Source organism: Xiphophorus maculatus, chromosome 11 (genome assembly GCF_002775205.1).
Source record: "Xiphophorus maculatus strain JP 163 A chromosome 11, X_maculatus-5.0-male, whole genome shotgun sequence".
NCBI classification, from domain to species: domain Eukaryota; kingdom Metazoa; phylum Chordata; class Actinopteri; order Cyprinodontiformes; family Poeciliidae; genus Xiphophorus; species Xiphophorus maculatus.
Genome location: NC_036453.1, coordinates 11,215,909 through 11,237,606, shown reverse-complemented (window position 1 = coordinate 11,237,606; position 21,698 = coordinate 11,215,909). Strand labels below are relative to the sequence as shown.

The 21,698-nt window shown below is 39.2% G+C and overlaps 1 protein-coding gene across 1 annotated transcript in view; it reads left to right on the top strand.

Moving 5' to 3' along the window:
• Positions 1-21,698, top strand: part of LOC102218074 (Krueppel-like factor 8) — a 72,722-nt gene that overhangs the window by 18,144 nt on the left and 32,880 nt on the right. Inside the window, exon 2 of the mRNA XM_023342014.1 lies at positions 20,995-21,312. Coding sequence (XP_023197782.1) covers positions 20,995-21,312 — 318 coding nt within the window. The remainder of the gene's footprint in view (positions 1-20,994; positions 21,313-21,698) is intronic.

Sequence of the window (21,698 nt, the reverse complement as noted above, 5' to 3'; positions counted from 1 at the left end):
ATGTTTGTGAGAACACACTGAGTTGTGTCCGCTGGTCTTTCTGAATTAGGTGTGAGATTTGGAGAGGTGCTTTGACCACACAGCCTTGACGCTTGGACAGGAAAAATGTGAACTAACTTTTTGTTGACTATATGTGTGTGTGTGAGTGTGTAAAGGGAAGAGGGTGTGTAGGGAACTGGTGGCCGGCTTTGCGTCAGCAGGGTGTGGTGTGATAACAGACAGCTTCTCTCTCTCTCTCTCTCTGAGAGCTTTTTGCCTGCCAGATGGAGACACACCCAGTTTAGCTCCTCACATTCACCGTCTGTGTTTGTGGTTCTGCTGTTGTTTTTTATTATTATGTCTGACCCAACATTCAGGCGACCGCAAGGCAAGAATATGTTACTCTGTGGCGCAGCTTTTGTTTTTCTGGCGACTGAATTGTAGAAACAAACTTAAAGGATGAGAGGTCCCTGGAGACGGGCCGTGTTTGGCTCAATTCCAGTTTACAGCATCTGTTGATCATAAAAAAAAATAAAAGCAATCAGTGAAGCAAAAAATCCGTAAGAGACCAAATAATCTGAGCTTCAATAACAGAAATATCTTAATGATCATTGGATGCATATCCAGGAATTAAATTCAGTTGAAATCAATTGAATATTTAGCTGTAATTTTTAGCAGTACAGACCAGTCATCAGTCAGATTCTGAGCCAAATTAATTTCAACTTTAAATTAAATTGAGGAAATTCAGTTGACAATTTATTGCAAAATATGAAAAATTTCATATGAAATATGAACGAGGGATTGAACCAAACCCTCGTTCTGAGCAAGCATTTGGTGAGAGTAGAAAGGATCTACTCACCTTAAACAATAGAAACCTCAGCAGAATACAACACTATTTATTTTGTCCCTACAATGATTGCAAATAATGCGTAAATTGAGATTATGGTAAAAATGGGAAAGTGGTAGTATTAGGTTATTAGTCTTTAAGCAGACTATGCCTATAGCAGCTAAGCCACAGTCACTTTAAGCCTAGTATTAAATGTAGAACGGATGTATGTCTCAGGGAGAAAAACACACCAAGCAGTCTTTTTAAGAAAGACTGAGGACAAAGTCATCAGCACTGTGCGTGAAAATCAAAACACATCCTTACTGATGGAGGAGAATTAAGAGGGTAAGTAGCAGTAGGTGCTGATCAAGTGTATTGATGAACTGATCGCCTGCGAGTAGACAAGTCATTAGGAAATGATCCTATGGAAGCAACAGTTGCTTCTTGTCAAACAGAGAAGTGTTGCAAGTCTGTAAATTTACAGAGAGAATTCCTCCCAGGTGTCGATGTCTCAGCAGGTTCATCTTGAGGTGAACCCCTGCAGTTCTCCAAGGCATTGCAAAATCTCAGTCAACTGAAGCAATGTTGTAGAAAAAGAGAGGGCCAAAAGCTTTCGACAGTGATGTGCTAGACAGATAGTCATGCAGACAACCACTACTGAAGGTGGTTTTACAAGTTGCTAAGCCATAGGGTGGAGTTTTTCTAGCTTATGATATTGAACAAATAACATGCTGTAAAATTTCGTTGTCCCTTAGATCATTTACAAGCTGCAATCTGGTGTTTTATTGTCTTTTTTTTGTTTTTTACAGAGTCAGATCAAACAAGGTAACACATGACTATCATCTGTACGACTTCAGCTGTGATTATGTTCCTCTTTAAAATATCTTGATATTAATTTTGATGTATGTATGTATGGATGTATTGATGGACAGACAAACAGATGGAAAGAAGGTATTGGTTGGATGGATAGTAATGATGGCTGGATAGAAATGGATGGATACGTAGATAGACAGAAGGTAATGGATGGATGGATGGATAGATTGATAGAAGGTGATAGTTGGATGTATGGAAAGAAGGAAATGGACAGATAAATGGACTGATAGGTTAATGGAAGGAAAGATTGAAAAAAATTTAAGTTCCATATTTTTCTAAACGTTTCCACACATTTTTATATATATATGGAATCTGTTTACACACACACACACACACACACACACACACACACACATATATATATATAAACAGACGGAAATCTTTAAGTTGTTTCAATTAACCTTCAATAAAACTTGGGCTGCACATTACAGGGAGACAAATACTCTATTTCAGACTGCCTCTGGCCACTAATTCAAAAAACACCTAAAATAAGTGACGCCCCTGTGCCCTCTTGTTTGCATTTAGTGATGTTATCTCTGCGTCCTTTCCGGTTAAATGTCGCTGTCAGTTCCTACATGTCTGCATGTGAAGATTCCTTGGTGACTCTGACCTTGTTTTCGTCAGATTCCCAACTGCAGAGAAATTTCCCTTGAAGCATGTTTTCTTTGTCCTATAGGACGTCGAGGAACATGCATGACAGTTCTTGCCGAGGAATGTCAAACACATCTTAGTCAGAGGTATCATGTAATCAGCGGATAGATCTGTGAATGCCTGACAGCTGGTGATTTGGTTTCCGCTGCAAATGAGCACTTCATTATGTTCAACGCTAGAAGGAAATTTATAAATTATATAGATAGTCCCAAAATAAAAAGATAATGTTTTAATGAACATATTTAAAAATATATATATTTTGAGCCTTTTCCTCAACATTTACAGATTGAATATTTTTTCTTAAGCTTTATATGATAAACATCCCAACTAGATTTTTCTACTAAGAGCATGAAACTCTCACCACCATACTGGTCGGTCTTTGAACTTTAAGAAATTTCCTCCTGACAGAGTGGTTCTAGCTCTAGGATGTTGCTGTGTTTTCCAACAATTTTTATTATGTTAGTCTCAGAGAGGAAACATTAAATAATAATGCTCTCTATCTAGCTTTCTAGGTAGCTACATACATTCAGCTAGCTAGTTAGCAATATGCAGCTAGCTACCTATACATATTTAGTTAGCCATCAATCTGTCTTCATTTTTATTCTGTTAGTTAAAAGCTTGTGTTTTACCTGACTGTGTAAGTCTTAAGCTACTCCTTATTTATAGAGATTTTCCTTCAAGGCAGTCATTTATCTATCAACCTTTACTTGTCTTATTGTGAGTCTGTGTTCCTGACCATGATAGAATATTCTCACAATAGACTTTGATTAGAAAAGAGAAAATGGGACATATGGCAAACAAAGGAAGAAACATCTCTTATGACAAAAAAAAAACACCCTTAAGCTGACAGAGAGTACTTTAAAGTCATTGTAGGAAACAGGGATTAAAAAAGTGTCTCTAAAGGTGTGACACTTTGTTGTTGCTAAAATACCATTTTCTGTCTGACAAATAGTTTGTTGTCAGAGTTTGGTAGCAAAACAAACCACAGCTGAAATCCAAATGAAAAACACTGAAAAACATTCAGAAAGCTTGGAGAATTTTTGACTAAGATGATTTAAAGAATTACAAGAACAGCTGACTACTTTGAAGGCAAAAATAAATACACACGCTTTCTGACATCTTTTTAATTATGCCAGATGCAAATCTCACTTATTTACACAGTTTTAACCTCAAAGTACTGCTGCATGTGAATCCATGAAGGAAATTTTCTTGATGTTTCAACACCTTATGCTCATGGTACAGAGAAGTATCTTGTTTCCTCTCAGACCATTGGCTCACCTCAAACTTTCCACTTCCTGGGAAAGCCCTCTCCAAAGGGGGCCGTGGCCCTTTAAGGGGCGTTGTCACGCTGTTCTCAGCTGATGCAGGGGTGGAGGGAGTAAAATTGTCAGGGAGTGGCTGAAGAACCGAGATAAGTTGGTTCTGTGTGGCTCGATGTGAAGCAGAAGTAGCCCTGTTGTAGTTCCTGTGCTATTTGGGACTTTATCAGCCACAAGGCTGATGTGATGTAACCGGATTGAGTGTCTGCTCACCTTTTTTCTGTTGCGAATTGCAGGAGCTGATGTTAGAAATTGTTTATCATCTGAATGAAGTATGAAGTTATGCAGAAAATATCATAATCAAAAAAGTTGCATAGAGGTTTTTCCATTTATACTCCAGCAGTAGAGACATTGATAAAGTTTCAGTAGCAGGTGCCCCCAAATAAAAATCATGTGTGCTACTGAAGAAATGGAATCCAAATCAATTCACATTCATCATGCATAACAACTAGCCCATTTATAGCAGATCAAGTTCAAAAGATTTACAGAATTTGTTAGTCTCACACCAGCGTTGACTTAAATTAAGAGTGCTCAATTACAAGACAAACAACATCTCTTAACTCTATTTTTCTAAATTTTAAATCCTTTGGTGATATGAATAAATAAGTACGGTAAATAAATAAACCTAGCACAAAAATCTTATACTTTAAAAATACTTCATAATTGCAAGAATCTTATGAAAAAAAGATTAATCATGATGTGTTCAGATCAGAATTAAATATAATATTCATTTATTTGTCCCTTTGGAGTGAAGTTTCTGAGTATAAGAAGCAAAGCAATGTGCGAGTAGAAATGCATAATAAATAAAATGTAAGAATAAATGTTTAATAAACAGAACAATACTTACTTAGGCATGTTTATTTTTTATTTCTGTATTCTGTGCAAAAATACAGAAAGATCTGATACCCACATGAAAATAGAAATCATATTAAAAAAAAATATAGAAGCAATGTTGTTCAGAACTTGTCAATAAGAGTTTTCTACAACAGAAATGTGGAATATGCATTAGATTAAGAGCATAAAAATACAAGACAATAGTTTGGTCTGAAGCCTTTCTTAGATATAAAGCATTGTTAAGGAACCACTTCCTTCCTGTTCATCTCTGGATTATTGTAGGTGTGTGTCTGAAAGCAAACTTCACTTGAAAAGAAAACCAAAACTGGTTGTAGTTTCTGTAGACATTCTTGCTGCTTCACATTATTAAAATTCTGAAAGTGAAAGCCAACTGGCATATGACCTATCCCATATTTTGGTGTTTTGACGATAGCAGCATCAAAACGTAACCAGTGTGAAAGACCATAAGGACGCATTTTTCAGTTGCAATGTGCCTTTACCGCAACTTATTTCACTATTGACTCTTGTTTTATCTTGTTTATTGGATTGGATTTTTATGATTGGAGAAACAACATATTTTGGTGATTCAACAGTTAATTCATTCAACAAACAGGGTCCTCAAAAGGTGGAGTACTGTCCACAGGTTCAACAGCCTGGCTTCTTCTTTCCTTTGCCTGGTCACACACTCTTCATCCCATTCTTCAACCAGCTTTTTTGGGCGTGGCATTAGCATCTACTTAGAAACTTTAAATGATGTCACATTTGTACGGCATATAGTTTGTTTGTTCCCCATGTGCGCGCTTGGGTTCTCTCCAGGTATTCTGGCTTCCTCCCACAGCTAAAAACTTGATTAAGTTAACTAGTCTCTACATTCACTTATGTATGAGTGTGTGTCCGGTTGTTTGTCTTGTTTGTGTCTTTGTGTTGTCCTGTTACAACACATAGACACCCTGGCAATCTGTCCATGGTGTACCTCGTCTCTTGCCCAATGATCGCTGGAGATAGGGACCAGTACCCTCTGCAACCCTGCAATTATACAGTGATGGTTTGTGGGCATTCATAAGGAAAATGTATTTTTGTGTTGAGTAGCAGCATGAAAAATTCACAACGTCCTCTATCGGCCAATCAAGATTAGCTCCAACAACCAGTGGAAATTCCATCCCTCCACTCGGGACCAATCTCTATCTTGGAGGATGACGATGCTCACCATCGTTTTGAACACCAAGCAGGGTTCAAAAGAGACTACCTCCAGAGTTTGGGAGAGGACAGGATAGAACAATGTGCCTGTAGTTCTTTTTTTTTTTTTTAAAGCTTTTCTAAAAAAAACCTACACCAATTCCATGCCCAACCTGCCTATTGTTCCGATTTCAACCCCAACAAACTCTTGTGAGGTCGGCATACACATACTTTTCAAAGCCCCTTCTCCATTGTCACGTCTCACTCTAGCCGGTTAATGTCTGGTTTGGTTGTAGCTGAGTAGGGTGTGTCTCTGTTGGCAGTGTGTTCCTCACTATGTTGGTGGGAATGTGGGACCTTGGGTGGACCATGAGCGTGCAGGAACTGTGGTTGATTCTCCGATGATGTAATTTTGCGTGTCCCCTTCAGCAGCCAGTTTCTCTTGTTGGATGCGGGCTGCCCCATCCAGTTGATGCTGCATGCTCTCTTCTGCCACAATTGATAAATTAAAAGTTAACTGTGGAATTAATCTATTTGCATCTCATACTATGTCCTCATCTGGGTTGAAAATGGTGGTTGAGATGTTTTTGAGGAGTTTAAAAGTATTGCCTTCGCTCATACAGTCTATCTGCCAATTGACGAATGCAGTCTGTTGTCAAGTCAAATCCCTTGTGTGCAATACCTGGATAGGTGTGGCTTGTACCAAAAGAGGAACTACTGCACATGGAGACAAAGCTGGCTGGGGAAGCACTGGTTAATGTTAATGTTGCAAAAATAATTTTTTAGTCCTTGCATATTCCTTAAGCATATAATTCCTGAGCATATTTTACCTACAGGTTATATTCTTCATTTACTTTGATTGCTGTATCCAGTCGTCTCACATGTAATGAACAACCTTCAGTGTGTGAGTTAGAGGCCGAAATGCTTGCGATTTTTCCTTGAATACCTGACAGAACAACATAAATCTAGATGAAGTCTTCAGGACCTTTTGGAAATTCCAAGAGACTTAACTTCCAAAAAGATTAAATATTTGGGACTACATTGAGGTTTTGGTATTTTTTGTACTCTTGCAGCCAACCAGCCACCACCCATCTGCCCATCTCATCCATGTCACTTATTAACCAAACCCCACCCTTGCAAACACACACACAGCACAAAGTGAGGGAGGGCGAGAGGAGGAAGAAAATTGAGACGGGGAGGGGAAGGATTTGCTGAGCTAAAGTAATGACCTTCTGTAAATTTGTATGTTAACTTTTTGAGTTGAAGGACTCTCAAGCCAAAACCTTATGACCATGATAGCTAGCACAGGCTGTGAGTTTCGCTAGATTTTTCTTCACACCCTTGGTCTTGTATGAAGAAGTTTGTCCTTTTGCGTCTCAGGGCTGAGGCCACGCAGGGAGGGGCATGGATGTGTGTGATTTGGGTGTGTGTGTGTGTGTGTGTGTGTGGGTGTTAGGGACTCCAGTTACAGGAGTTGTGCAATGTTTGGACCCTCAGCTGGAAACCAATGGAAACTGACCTCCCTGTCCTCCCAGCAGACTAATCTGGTGCACGTCCTCTTCTATCCAAAGTACGGCCCGTTCAGAAAACTGAACCTTGTTGTTACAGCTCAACAATTATATAGTGACTTTAAAGAATAAACAAATGAAACAATCCTTTAAATGCGACACTTTATTTAATTTAAATAAGGTTCAAACAACATATTAGTATTTAGTCCCAAATATCTGGAGGGCCATGTTGTTTCCAGACAATCACTTTTATCGGAAATTCTGAACAAATCTGGTTCAGTTTGACATGTGGACTACCTAGAATACAATTATCACCACCTGAAGGTGTTTTTGACTGTTTATGAGTTATGACTGATATGAGACCTGACTGGTTATATTTTTTATGGAAGTTTGGACTGTACGAAATATGAAATTGTTGTTGCTAGGTCTTTCAGTGTTAGCAACAACAACATTTTGTTGCTGTTAGCATGCTAACTTTAGCGTTACTAAAACTGAAGTTAGCTCTAGGATGCCAACATTAATGTATCCAAAAATTGTTTTCTAACAACTGAGATGCCGGGAGAACACCTGCTGCAGTTTTTTAACAAGTGTGGGGAGAAAATAACAATTAGCATAAAATGATTGGATTTTAACTGAAACATGTCGATTGGCTCTGAGTTCAAGAACGTAGTTGCAGTAATGTTGTTCCAAAAATCTCAGTCTGATTTTTTTTTTTTTTTATGTTGGTGTTATTGTAATGTTAAAGTTACAGATACAATGACCTGTTGTACCACAGGACAGTTTTTGAAGAATGAAATTTTAATAAACACCACAAAATTGCAGACTGGATAGTCAATAGCTGGATTCGAGCACGCTATAGTTTTTTGTTATGTTTTTGCAAGTTTTTACTTAATTTCTTGTCGTCATAGCCCAGACCTGACCTATTTATTATTTTCTAGCAAACATACCTCCAATAGCTTGAAGAAATCCAGCATCTCTTTCAACATTGCCAGCTTCAACGTCTCCAGTTTGAATTTGGTTCTTAAACCGAGAGGTGCTGAAGCTTTGAAGCTTTTCATTCAAATTAAAGTCACGCTATCTTGGAGCACCGTGAACAAAAATATAAGCCAACCAAAACAGCAAACGGTGTTTGTGAAAGAGAAGCACTTTTTACGCCAACACTCCCCATTACTAGTCAATGAATAATCAACCTGGAACTCTAGTTGCACCTGTTCACTTCTGCCTCTTTTGATTTGTAGATAAGCAAACCCGAGGATGATAAAATCTAACCGACTATGAGATTTGGCTGCATAAACGTTTAGGTTGATGATAAACTGTGGCATTGTTTCATCTGTGAATTGCATTTTGTATTGCAGGATGTTTAGCAGTGCTGTGAACTTAGATTGAACCGCCAGTGGAATGAAAAAAAGCCGTTATTAGGTGGGCAAATCTTTTCACCTCGTTTGGTTATTCATTTTCCTCTTTTAGTATCGTAAAATGACAGGAATCCCCAGCAGCAGTTGAACACGGGAAGAAAAATGGAAACCTAATTATTTTCTGTGCAGATGTTGTGTCCAGGTGCCTGTGAATGTGTTTCTTCTTGAGAACTTTTTCAAGAAACCCATGACCACAAGTGAAAGATGTGCGCATATGCGAGCATGCATGGGAACGAAGTGAGGGCATGAACGCAGCGGCTGACTGGGGTAGTCCCACCCTCCCCCCTCCCAACCCACACGTGCATGCACTCACACACACACAAAGCCAGAGGGGGTTTGTGGAGAGGCAGCAGCGACACGAAGGGAGAGCTGACCCAGATAGTCTCACAGTCCCACCCTCTCTGGCTCGCGCACTGCAAAAAAAAAAAAAAAGTCTTTTTGCACTAGTATCCTTCCTCTTCATCTGCAAAATTCATCAAATGAGGCCTAAACATTCAGTTAATTTCAATACCAACTGCTCTGCATGATGCCAAAAATTATTCACGAGAACAGAGTTGAACAAGGGGTTGAAACCCAGACTATAGAGCACAGAGCGGAAATGGAAAAAACTTCTGTCACAAACTTACAGCATGACTCTGGGCTCTCATCAGATCTTTGCAGCTTTGCAGCAACAGACTGGTTGTTCTGAGCGGGTGTGAATGTGTGGGATCGTATGAGGATGAAGCAGAGCGTTCAGTTCACGCTCAGCCAGCCTTCAGAGGATAAAAATAGGTTTTAAAAAATGTGGAGATTGGCCTGTTATGAAGCCCAGACACAGCCAGTTCTGCATGTTATTTTTGACACACTGTCGACTTTCGTTGATTTGTGACAGCTAAAATTAGTTGCTAAAGAGTAGTTTATTATAATCACTTCATTATTTGCTATGATTATTGCATGTAGTTTATTTTACAACTGCTAGTTTTGCCCATTTTGGTTGTGCTATTGCAGTTGCTGGGTCAGTGTAACTTCCTCCCTATTAAGTTTGATTTTGTTACTACAGAAAAAAAAAGAAAAACAGATGAATACCTTTAAATAAATATGAGTTGACTTAAAATGTAAAAGTTGTAGTGATTTTGGTTTCCACCAGGAGGAGCTATTTCTAGAAAAAATGTTTTTTGCAGTTTTCATTCATATTAAACATGCTAATTTAACCCTTTATGTCGTAAATTTTATATTTTTGCTTGTTTTAATTGTATGCCGTTCTTTAATTGTCCTGTGAGTAAATGTATTTGCCCATTTGTCCGTAACAACTGGAACTTTCAATATCTTGCAAATTATTTTTGCAATTTACCATCTATTAAAAGAATGCCCCTCAGATTAATTTCACTCCCTGCTACGCCTTTCGCCAGGGGTGAAATTACCGTGATAACCCGATATTGACTGGAAAGCACAACGTCTCCCTTTTCAAAAACTATGAAATTTTCAGATAGCGGAATTACGGTGCTGCTAATTTGGCTGGATTGCCAGCACACCTTTTAGGACTTAAAGGTTTAATGTCAACCTGAAAGCACTAAAACACTCATCCCCCATACAATATGTGATATTTACACTGTCCATGAGAGGAAGTTATTTATCCGAAAAAATGTATGCAAGACCAGAGTTTGGGACTCAGTCTAAGGTTCACACAACAAGTCTTAATGCTTAATTCCGTAGACGCCACACAGCAGTGCATTGCTTTCAGAAGTAACAATGGATGCCGCCGACTGTGGATTGATTTTTAAAGCTGTTCAGGAAAGGAGTCAACATTATTGTCACAAGATGATGACAAGACAAACGAAGCTAATAATGCAAGTTCTGTAGAGAAGTCTGTTTGGATGCGTAGTCGGAACCAAGAGTGGTGGGATTGTGATGTGATTCGCTTCATTGACACAGGCTTCTTTCATAATTTTCCTAATTATAATGTTCAGCCATTGTTTACTTCCCAGTTTACTGCGTCTGGGTTCTTGCGGAGCAGAATTACGAAACATGTCTCATGTCAATAACAAAAACGTTGGATGTGACATGACCTTTACAAACTATTGGATATGTATTTGGTTTAGCACCACATATGGGAAATCAGAATTATGGGTGAGTGAAAAGTTTAGAAGTTGGCCGTTCAGACTGATGTGAAAAATGTATCACATACCAAAAATGTCTGTATGTTACTCACACATTCAATCTGCTTTGCCAATCTACCGTTAGTTGTAAACTTGAGACACACTTAAGTCACAAAGACTTTGTAGTTGCCTTACACTCTAAAGACTCCAGACTTAATTTCTACTTGAGGTCTGAGACTTGAGTCTCATTACATGTAGATTCTCTAACGATTCTCGATAGCAAATGAAAAAAAGTGGCCAGCTGTTGGTTTTCTCTGTTCGTACTTAATGTTACCGTTGAGCAAGCAGTCACTGAGCCACAGACCACAGCTCTGACAGAGCATTTACTTTCCTTAAAGGGAAATAAAGCTCCCTGGACTGGTACTGGTTAATAACAACCTGTCTGTGTGAGTTGTAGTGTTATATTATCAAACCAGGAGGGTTTTAAACCGTTTATATTCCCCACTTCATGGACAAAATTCAATCCCCAAAGTTTTGAGTGGTTATTTTGTTTTTGGCTTTTGCCTTTCTTGCATCAGTCTCCATTCATAAAACTGGATGAGAAAGCAGCATTTGCTTGAGCCTGCAAAGATCAGAGTCAACATGCATTGTCTTTAACATATGTGCCCCCGTTGTGCTGCCAAATCAGCCCTGATGCATTGGGGCATGGAGTTGGGACCTCGGGGGAAGTCCTGTGGTGTCTGGCACCAGGACGTTGTCAGGACTCTTTAAGTCCGCGGTGAGGAGCCTCTCTGGATTAGGCTTGTCTCTTGACATATCCAAGATGCAGGATCTAGTTGACATCTGCAAATGTTTAATACTAAATGAACATGTTTTTGTTATTAACCGTCTCTGACTTGCTTTTGAGATACTGTAATCTAAAACTCTGTGGCCATATTCAACAATTTATCCCATTAGAAACAGTTTTACTACGAGCAAACTGCACCTGGATTGTTTTTATGTCACAATAGGTGGCATAAAAACCTATACCCACACACTTGTGGGTATAATGCCGTATATTTGTTTAGTGAGAATATTGTGAACTAAATTATTAATTCATTTAAATCTTTAATTGCTCTTTAATTAATTTCTTCCTTGCAAAAATGCACAATTGTACCAAATGTTTGGTCTAGTTTCTCGTGCAAATATCTTAATTCATTTGAAATAATATATTATATGCAATGTGTTCATATATGAGGAACATCAATGAGACACATTTTTATTTCATTTACTTTTTTCACTGTTTCCACACAAAATAAGACATAAATGCTTGTCCACTTCTGGACCATCTGGTGGTGTTTTTTTTGTCCAAACATGTCCAACATTGTGCTGCGTTCAGGAAAGGCCTGATGTCTCTCCTGTAGTGTAGACCTGAGGTCACTGAGCTCCTGGCTGGGGGAACTTGGGGTCTCCACCTCACCACAGTCCATCCTGACCTCCCCTCATAGGTGCCATCATCCCAGAATGCCACCTCCTCTGCTGCCAGTACTCTCTGCCTTCCTCCATCACCTGTGAACACAGAACAACCATTATGAGCTGCAAGCATCTTTGTTGTCATTAAAAAAAAAAAATTTAATGACAAATTAAAAAAAACACTGCCACAAAAAACATTTGTGGCAACTTCCAGCTTAGACTGCACACACAAAACATTGAAAGCTACAAAAAACATCCTATTAATGCATTCTTACAGAACATAAAACAACTTTAATGGAAAAAAATAGAAAACACTCAGAAACAGAAAAAAAAATTAATTAAAATTACTTGGTATTTTAAAAAATCCTCAGAAGAAAAATATCCGGGGTGATTTTATTGATTGATGTCCAACTTTTTATTATTTCCAAGGGGACCAATAGGCATTATTAAAATGAATGATTAAAAAATGTGCGATGCAAAGAGCACGACAACGTTTTCCTCCCTGAGCTACTGAGCAAATAGCGGCAAAGTGCGTGGCTCCATCTGTACTTACACAGGTGGAGCGGATAGACAGAGCACAGCGGACTGCTGTGCGTAAAGGTAACTTTATGGATAATCTGGAAAATAAATTTACTACCATTCTGCTCACAACAGACCGGCATGTACTGTACATGGCTGGCAGATGTGTTTCTATGTATGAAGTAGGAGCCAAATCCTGTCGCTCACATGGACAAAAAAGTTACGAAGGGCTGGGCAAAGTGAGAGTTGATCTGTTAAGTTGACTGAATAAGACAATATTAATTTAAAACAGGACTATGGAATTGTTTTATAAGTGTCTTGCTTTATTAAATTGACAAAATATTGGTTAATACAGAAGTATTAATACTATATATTAATATCGGCCCAAATTTTCAAATTTGTGCTTCCCTAACATTTACTTTTCTGTACTTGTGACTAACCAGTAACAATAATAGCTCACTTTTTACATCAACCTGGAAAAAAAAAAAAATAAATCTGAAATTATATTCAATTTAATAATAAAGCAGTGGGTCTACAAAGACGCTTATAAAAAGAATGTCTATACTCCTGTTTTAGTTTATGTATTCATCTTCAGTCACTCTAATAGATGAACTCTCACTTTGTCCGGCTATTTTTAACTTTTGTGTCCCAAGTTAGTGACAGGATGTGGCTCCTTCGTCACAGACAGAAACACATATGTACTGCCATGATGCGCAACACCACCTGTTTGTGGTGACAAGAATGATAGGAAATTTATTTCCAGTTTGTCTAGCTACGCTAACTCGCAGCCCACTGTGTTCTGTCTGATCCAGCCACAAGGCAGCAGCTCCAGCAGGAGAAGAGCTGTTGTATTCCAGGCATCGCACCAGACATAACAACCCGAAAAACAATAAAAACCCAGACATCAAGCAATGAAATCTACCCGGACGCCCCGGACCGAATTTGAAAATTGGAGGTTATGCTGCTAATCTTAGCATTTGTCATCAACTCGTATACGGAATTGAGAACATTATGCAAAATAAATAATCACCCATCTGAAACATAGTGCTATAAATAGTAAAACATAATTCAATGAAGCTTTGAGGCAGATAATTTGCCTCAATAAAATTTTACTTGTATTTACGGTACTTGAATCATTCAGGGAATTGTGACATCTCTAGATTAGTAATAAATTTTACCTGCTTCTTTCTTGACCAACATCTGGGTGACGGGCAGCAGGTCCTGGACGCAGCTGGAAAACATTTTTGTGCATTATAAATAAATAGGAAAATCAAAATATTTACATAAACAATATTGAAGCAATAAATATCACAAACATTTGAAAATATTAGATACTCACACACAGTTACATCTCTGTCCTCATCACAGACATCAGAACGTGCCTGAAGAGTTCTGATCAACAGCCATGTGACCCCCATACTGTGAAGTGTCTGTGGAGATAAATAAATTAATTAAAAATAAAAAATATATACAAATAAATACATTCAAGTTATTCTCTTTCACTCAGTGCATAAGATAACCAGCCATTGAGCAATCGGGAATAAACGCAGTGAATGAACATAATGCATACCGACTTCATCTCGTCCCTCCGTCCTCATATTGAAGATCACGTCCGCCATGTTGTCGATTTCTTGTGTTTACCACACTCTGGCTTGCTGTACTGGGTTCTAACAGAAGACACAAGATAATAACCGGGAGATCAGTTTTACTTACAAATGTCTGAGTGCTCACCACTAAACGTGAAATCATAATTCACAGGATTTCACTTCGTCCTGGTGGACTCCGGAAGAGTGCCTCGGCAGCGAGGTCTGAGGCCTGGCTGTTAAGGCTGGGCCATTTTTCACGTCTGAAAAAATAAAAGAAGATGCGAGTATTTTTAATAGTTTATAACATCAGATGTAATAAAAATATAATAAGAAATCTCATCCTACACATGTTTTGGCATTATGGAGAAGGCAGACCGCTTTCTGTAAGAAACAAATAAGACGCTTGTGTTCATGTGGAGGAGAGTCGTTACTTTGCGATTAAAAGCATTCTTTTATTCGAAACAAGGCCGAAATCTTGTCACGTCGGCAGAAACACTTCTCTTGGAAATGTGTACACTGGTGGCTCTGTCTGCATTCCACCACACAATCTTGGATGAGCTTGGCAGACATGCAATGTTGACAATGCATAATCAGATTTACCCTGAAAATTGTACTTAGCGATGCACACTTGGTTACATCCCTAAAGTGAGCTAAGTGTGGCCAAGCGCTGGTGAATGTCACTCTGTATTTGTTTCATTTATATGACTTGTAACATTAGAACATTTTCGGCATTAATGCCTGTTTTATATTTAAACAAATCTCATTATTTCTCAAGGTAATAACACTGAGGGGTTTTATTAAACAGTTCCGGATCCTGGAACTGATACTGATAAACACACCTGGGTGGTGCACAGAAGGTAAAATGGGTGAACTACAACAGAAACTGCAGTCAGAAAGGCAGGTGCTCAAAAGTTGATTGGCATTTGCATTGGTCCCAGCAACTTCTTTTGAATATGAAAGCCTCACCTAGACCCAAGTGGAGGGGGTGATAGGGCAACACAGACGCACACAGTTTTTGACAATTCTTTGCAGTTCCCTACAATTTCCCATTCTGACAAAAAAAAAAAAAAAACTCTTGCCGATAGCCCTCAATCTCTAAGCGCATGGCAGCTCTAGGTGTCAATAGCTGTCGAAAATCCCTCTTTTCATGCAGCGAGAAGATAGTTGTAAGTGGGCAAAAACCTTTTTACCCAAGAAGTGGCCGATAAAGAAGTGAAGAAACTCTGCAGCCTTCTCTATTTTTCTCTTGCAATCCTCCTCATCCCAGCTACCCCCACCCCAACTTCCTGTGGTGGGATCAGAGGCTGACAGGGTCACACCCACCCCACCCTTTTTTATTCCTGGAACTCCACAGTGGGACCCCCTTCTCCTGGGTGGGGGTTTCACACACAAGCATCTTGTCAGTTCTCATTTATGCACACAACATGCGCATAGGCTTACTACAGACTCTCACTATCGCTACTCGTTAGTGCTGCTCTTCACACACACACGCGCACACACCCACACACACACCCATCTAGCTCTTGGCCCCCCTCGGTGCGCTCCTTCCCCTCTACTGCCTTGTCGGAGGGCAGATGTGGATCAAGTTGGATTTGCTGAAGATTCCCAGTGTTTGCTTCGATCTGTTTGCAGTGAGAACATGCGTGTGATCTGCAAGCTGAAACGCCATCCAGCTGACTTGAAATCTCTTCTTTTAATGTTCACATTAAACACTTAACCCCATCCATCTAGAAAGCCAGACAGACTTAAGTTAAACACTCAAGAATTATTTGCTATTATTAGCAAATTAGTGTTATGTTTACACTATGCAGATTTTAAATCCAAAACATTTTTGAAGGGACTAATATTCAGAGGTGCTCTTGCTTCTTTTCAATTGTTCCTTTTTATTGTGTATGGGTTGCCCTGATCAGCTCTAAACTGTTTTCATTACACATGAGTAGTGACACTTGTATGTCGCCCTCAGTGTCTTGTAAATGACAGCAGATAAACCTCAATCCAAGTCTCCAGACTGTCTTTAAATTTTATTTGCCAAAGCAGGCTCAGTTGTGTGCAGGTGTGTGTGTGTGTGTGTGTGTGTGTGTGTGTGTGTGCGTGTGTGTGTGCGTGTGTGTGTGTGTGTGTGTGTGAGGGTGGATGGAGAGGAGGGGGAACAAAACAAATAAACAGATTTGCTTGTTAACAAAGCAAACTGACAGTGTGATGAAAATCAAAATACACACATTCTACTCTTCCATTACTTTGTGTGCTTTTTTATGTTTTGTAAAATTGCTACTTCACTATTTAATTTTTATAGAGTATGTTTTTAATCATATTGAAATTAAATGTAACAAAACAGCACCAAATAGAGCAATGGCCTCTTGTAGATTAATATTCACCAACACAGCTTTCACAGCAAGTGATATAACCAGTAATGACTTCAATATGTCTAATCTAACCTTTTGAATCCAAAAATAAACTCGACAAGTTACAATATTTTCTTCAATTTTTGATGTCAGGCAGATCATTTTTGCATCATTTTAAGGGATAGCATTAAATACATACCCTTAGCATTAGTTCAAAAGATAATGGCTCTAGTTTCACAGATAGTTTAAGCTTTAGCTACACAGATAGCTGTATTCTACGTTTAGCAAGACTGTTATTAGCTTCAATTTTATGAATAAAATGAATGTAAGTTAGACATATAGCATTGTCAAAAATTAGAAAAATAGTATTGTCTTTAGCAGTATGGATATCTTAACACAGCATTATTTTTAGTTAGCAAGATCACATAAGATTCAGTTAGCATTAGCATTAGTTGGAAAAAACAGCATTAGCTTTAGCAAGTTGGATACTATTAGATTCGGTAAACGTATAGGATTAGCATTACCTTTAGTTAGATATTAGTTTTAGTCACACAGATGGTATTAGCTTTTACTGGATAGACAATTTAGCTAGAGTTGGAACAATAGCAGATCATATTAGCATTTGTCTAACAGTTATTGGCAGTGGTCAGTAGAAGACATTAGCTTTAATGTCTTCTACTTTAATGTCTAATATAGTTAGTGCTAATATAGCTAGCTAGCTAATATAGCTAATATAGCTAATTGGAATTAGCTATATTAGCTAATGCTATATTAGCTAATGCTATATTATAGCATTAGCAGTTTAACATTAGTTTAGACAGGAGGCATTAGCATGAGATAAATACTTTTAGTTTATGGAGTTACAGCTGAAGAAACAATCCTGCTGGATTCTACAGTCCATAAGTTCACCGGGATGAAATGAGGGTAATATAATGAGATTTTAACATTAAAAGTAGATAGCGTAAAATTGCTGATACAAGTTTTATCCTCTCTTAAAACAAAAGTCATATTTACCTAAATACTGAGCCTTTACAGGTAACTGGTGCTGCTTTACTAAAAGTACATTGAAGAGTTTTTTAAAATGCATTTTCTGCTTAAAAAAAATCCAGTTTAGCCTGGAAAGAGTTCACATACTGTAGTTTTAGTGTTTTTTTACTGTAGTGTCTACTGTAGTTTTAATGCAGTAGACAGTTTACTTTTCAACCTGCAAATGATCTTCTCTCATAGAGCCTAGTTTGATTATCTAGCTAGAGCTTTATCTTGTCATCTGCCATTGGTAGGACTGGACATACTGGAGCACGATGAGTGGTAGATGAGATGTCACGAGTCACTAAAAAATTACAATGGAAGTCTTGTCATTTTTGAGAAAATATTGGTTCAAACGCTCCAAACAAATTGCAAAGGGTAAAAAAAAAGGTGATCACAAATAGTCGAAGCCTTTTTTGCCTTCGTGTTCAAACTTCCTGGAAGCAGAACTGAAACACATACCAGTATAGATGAAGTCATGTCATTGTGGTGCAGTGATATGTACATTATGGCTGTGTTACTGTAGAAGCATGCTTTACTACCTTAGAAATAACTTTTTCTGTGTCACATTTAATTGTAGGACAAAATGCCAACACATTTTGCCCCAGAAGTCATTTGTTTTTCACACCAAAAATATGCTTTCATCTATGGGAGTCCAGTGAAATATCAGACATAGTCAGTTTGTGGGTTGTGTTGTTGGTTTGGGGGGAAGGTAAATGCATCAAGCTGCATTTACCTTTGTTTAGAGACACAGAGGGGGCTCTGTCTGGCCACAATGGACCTGGGGAGGGGTACTTGTGTGTGTGTCCTCTGCATGAGAGTGAGAGGGGCGGTGCTTACAGCCACACCCGACCTGATTAACTTAAGGCCCCACCCCACTGTGGAATCTGCTGGGGCTGGGTAGCATACCAGCATAAAACTCAGCACCATGGTTCAGGCTCACAGGAACAAGACAAAACACAGCAAACTGGTCAACCAGAAAAGTTAGTTGACAAATAAGCATCTATATATACAGTAAGGAGGCTTTTACAAATCACTCAGATTGAACATTTTTGCTTTAGATGATTGTGCTTAAACATAAGATGCTTTATAGTACAGATGGTCTGATTGCACCAACGCAATGTTTTTTGTATAAAGCGTATGTGTGTGAACGTGCTGACCTTACAATATTAGATTATTCATTTAATGCTCAGAAACCAGGCCTGTATTCACACCAGCATCAGCTGAAATTATAGGGAAGGGAAACAGAAAGTAGGCAAGTCAGCATGTTTTAAAAGTCCAAGCAGGGGTCGTGACCTGCAGCACCAACTAAAATGGCGCAATGTTTTTACTATACTGATTAAATCTGTGAGCAATTCTAGGGGATGTTGTTACAGTATGTTTAGTATTCACACTGCTTGGACTTTTTATTTGATTAATCAGCACAAAGTATCTGTGAAATGGAAGGAAAAGATTGATTTGGTTTATATTTGTTAAATGATTACAATTCTGAAAAGTGTGGTGTGCTTTTGTATTTCGCTCACCTGAGTCAATAATTTATAGAATCGCCTTTTGCTGTAGAGACATCACTTTAGATCTCCAGCTGTATGTTTAGGGTTTCAAGTCTTTTGCAGCCCCTCTAAAGCATCCCCACAGCATGATGCTGCCGGCATTGTGTTTTTCTGTGATGATGTCCAGTGTACGATTGGGGACCAAAATTGCAACATTTGTTATATTTTTGGCTGCTGCTTTCACACTACACTGTGTCAAACGAACCAAACCCTTTGAGAAACCTGTTCCGCCCTGTACCAAGCGCTGTACCAAGAATCACTCAAGGAGACGACATAAAAACTTCCTCCTTCACGAAATGTAAAGAAAAGTGGAGTAGCGTCAGAATTTATTGGTTATAATAAATAGTTTCTAGTATAACGCCATTTCTTCTGTTAGTGCCAAATTTGTGTGTTTGTTGTGGTTTTATTTACCCAGAATGCCCTGTGCTTTAGTCCTTTTCCTGTTTTTGGAGCGCTCTCCAGTCCACCTGGAGTTCACATTTTGATTCAAACCGCACTAGAGTTCACTTTAACTGAATCAAGACTTGCTTTCGCTTTTTTGGTCCTCATCAGAGTTCAATTACGAATTCGCACCTCCCCAAACGAATCAGACTTCCTAGACAAATGAACTGGAGTTAGATTAAAGCAGATGAAATGTTAGTTTGCCTGCATTTTGTAGACCCCCAAAAAGCTTCATTCTGTTCTTATCTGATCAAAAGTCCTCCTTTAACAATTTTGCTGTTCCTCCTTTGTAGCTTGTGGCAAACAGGACTTCCTATGACTTTCTTTCAACAAGATTTTAGATGTATTATAGAAAGTTTAAAGGGTATGAATACTCTTTCAGGACACAGTTTTTTTTGGCATAAATTGTCTTCTGATGTTAAAAGATTGCTCATGTTTTTTTGTTCTTTCCTTTTCCCCTTTCTGTGCTGCGTTTTTCCCAGCCTGCTCAGGAGAAACTTTAACTATCTGTATCTCTTCCTGTATTCATGTGATATAGTTGAGAAATACAGAATAAAAGTGGAAACCTTGCTTTGTTGAAGTAGAAGTAAAAGCAAACTGTTTAAACTCCAACTATTTCCTAAACCTGTAGACATATTCATCTCAAAACCCTTGAAGTTGATCTTTTTGGGCTTTACTCGTCAAAAGTTTCTGTTCCCTGATAATTTGTGGGAGAGCTGATGATTTTCTGGTAGTTTAATTTATAAAGGAAGAGCAAATGGACAGCAGAGTAAGCTAGAGGAGCTGGGGTGTGTTGCTTCTCCTCCTGAATGTGTGTGTGTGTGCTTGCGTCCCTTTGCCTTGGCACTCCCCAGTCGCTCTCTGAAGGGGTGTGTGTGTGTGTGTGTGTGTTGCAGCTCGGCTTCCAGAAAAGGGTGTGTCTGCCTGCCTGCCACTGAAAGGGAGGGAGGGGTCAGTTCACGGCTACTCCTCCCTGCTCTGTCTGTTATTTCTCTTTCGTTCTCATTCCCTCAGTGTCAGCCTCAGGATTTAGGCCTTTGTTTCTCTGCCTCTTCTTCTCTGCTCTCTTCTCTTACTCTAGCTTTAAATTTCCCCTCTCTTTTTAAACTGTGTGTGTGTGTGAGCCCTCTTCTGGCTGATTTTTAGAGAGGAGGTAAAGCTTGTTATCAGCTCTTTTGCCTTTAAACTCCAGCTTACAGATTCCTTTCTACCTTTTCCTTTTTTCTTGGTTTTCTCCCATTTTTCACCCCCTTTCTCTGGCTTCAAACTTTTTTCTTTACCTTCTTCCGACCCCTCCCCCCTTCCTCTCCTCCTTATCACCTCCTCCCCTCTCCTCTCCTCTCTCCACCTTCCTGTCCTCTGCATCTTCTGCATGATTTGTATCTTCCTAACTAATTGTCTGCCTCTCCTCCTCTTCCTCAGTGCCAGTCGACTCCAAAGCAGAAGAAGAGTGCCGCTGGTGCCCGAAAGAAGCAGAGGAGCCCGGCCAAGCAGAGCGCCGTGACCCGGCAGCCGCCGTCCTCACCTCCGCCCCCCGCCGCCCGACGAGAGCAGGAGGAGGAGGAGGAGCTGGCGACTGGGCCTCGGCCGCCACACGAGGAAGAGGAGAAGCCGAAGGAGGTGGGGACGCTCACCGTCAGGGTGAAGCAGGAGGAAACGGAAGAGGAGAAGGAGGCCCAAGGCCGGAGAGACATGCCCTCAGTACAGATCAAACCAGAGCCAGAGGAGATGGAGTGCACGGTGAGGAAGAGGAGGAGGAGGGAGGAAGGAGAGGTGGGGTTTTGGATGGAGATGATTGGTGGATAGAAGAAGTGATGGAGGGGAATCAGTTGGGTGTAGGTAGGCGTCAGCGGGTGTGGCTGCAGGTTCTGACGCGTTGGAACCTGTTGAGTCCTCACAGGATTTCAGATAAGATTCTGGTTTATTGCTCTCAGTTTAACAATATTTTGTGATTTTTTTAAAATATATCTTTGGAAGTTCCTGACTTTAGAAATCAGTCAAAAAAAAAAAAATCCAAACAGAAGGTGTACAGATCCATCAGATCTACAAGACTCTGAGTGAAAGCAGTTAGGTTTACTTTTTTGTCTAAATTTAAATTAGCAAAACATTCAGAAAGTTTATTCCAT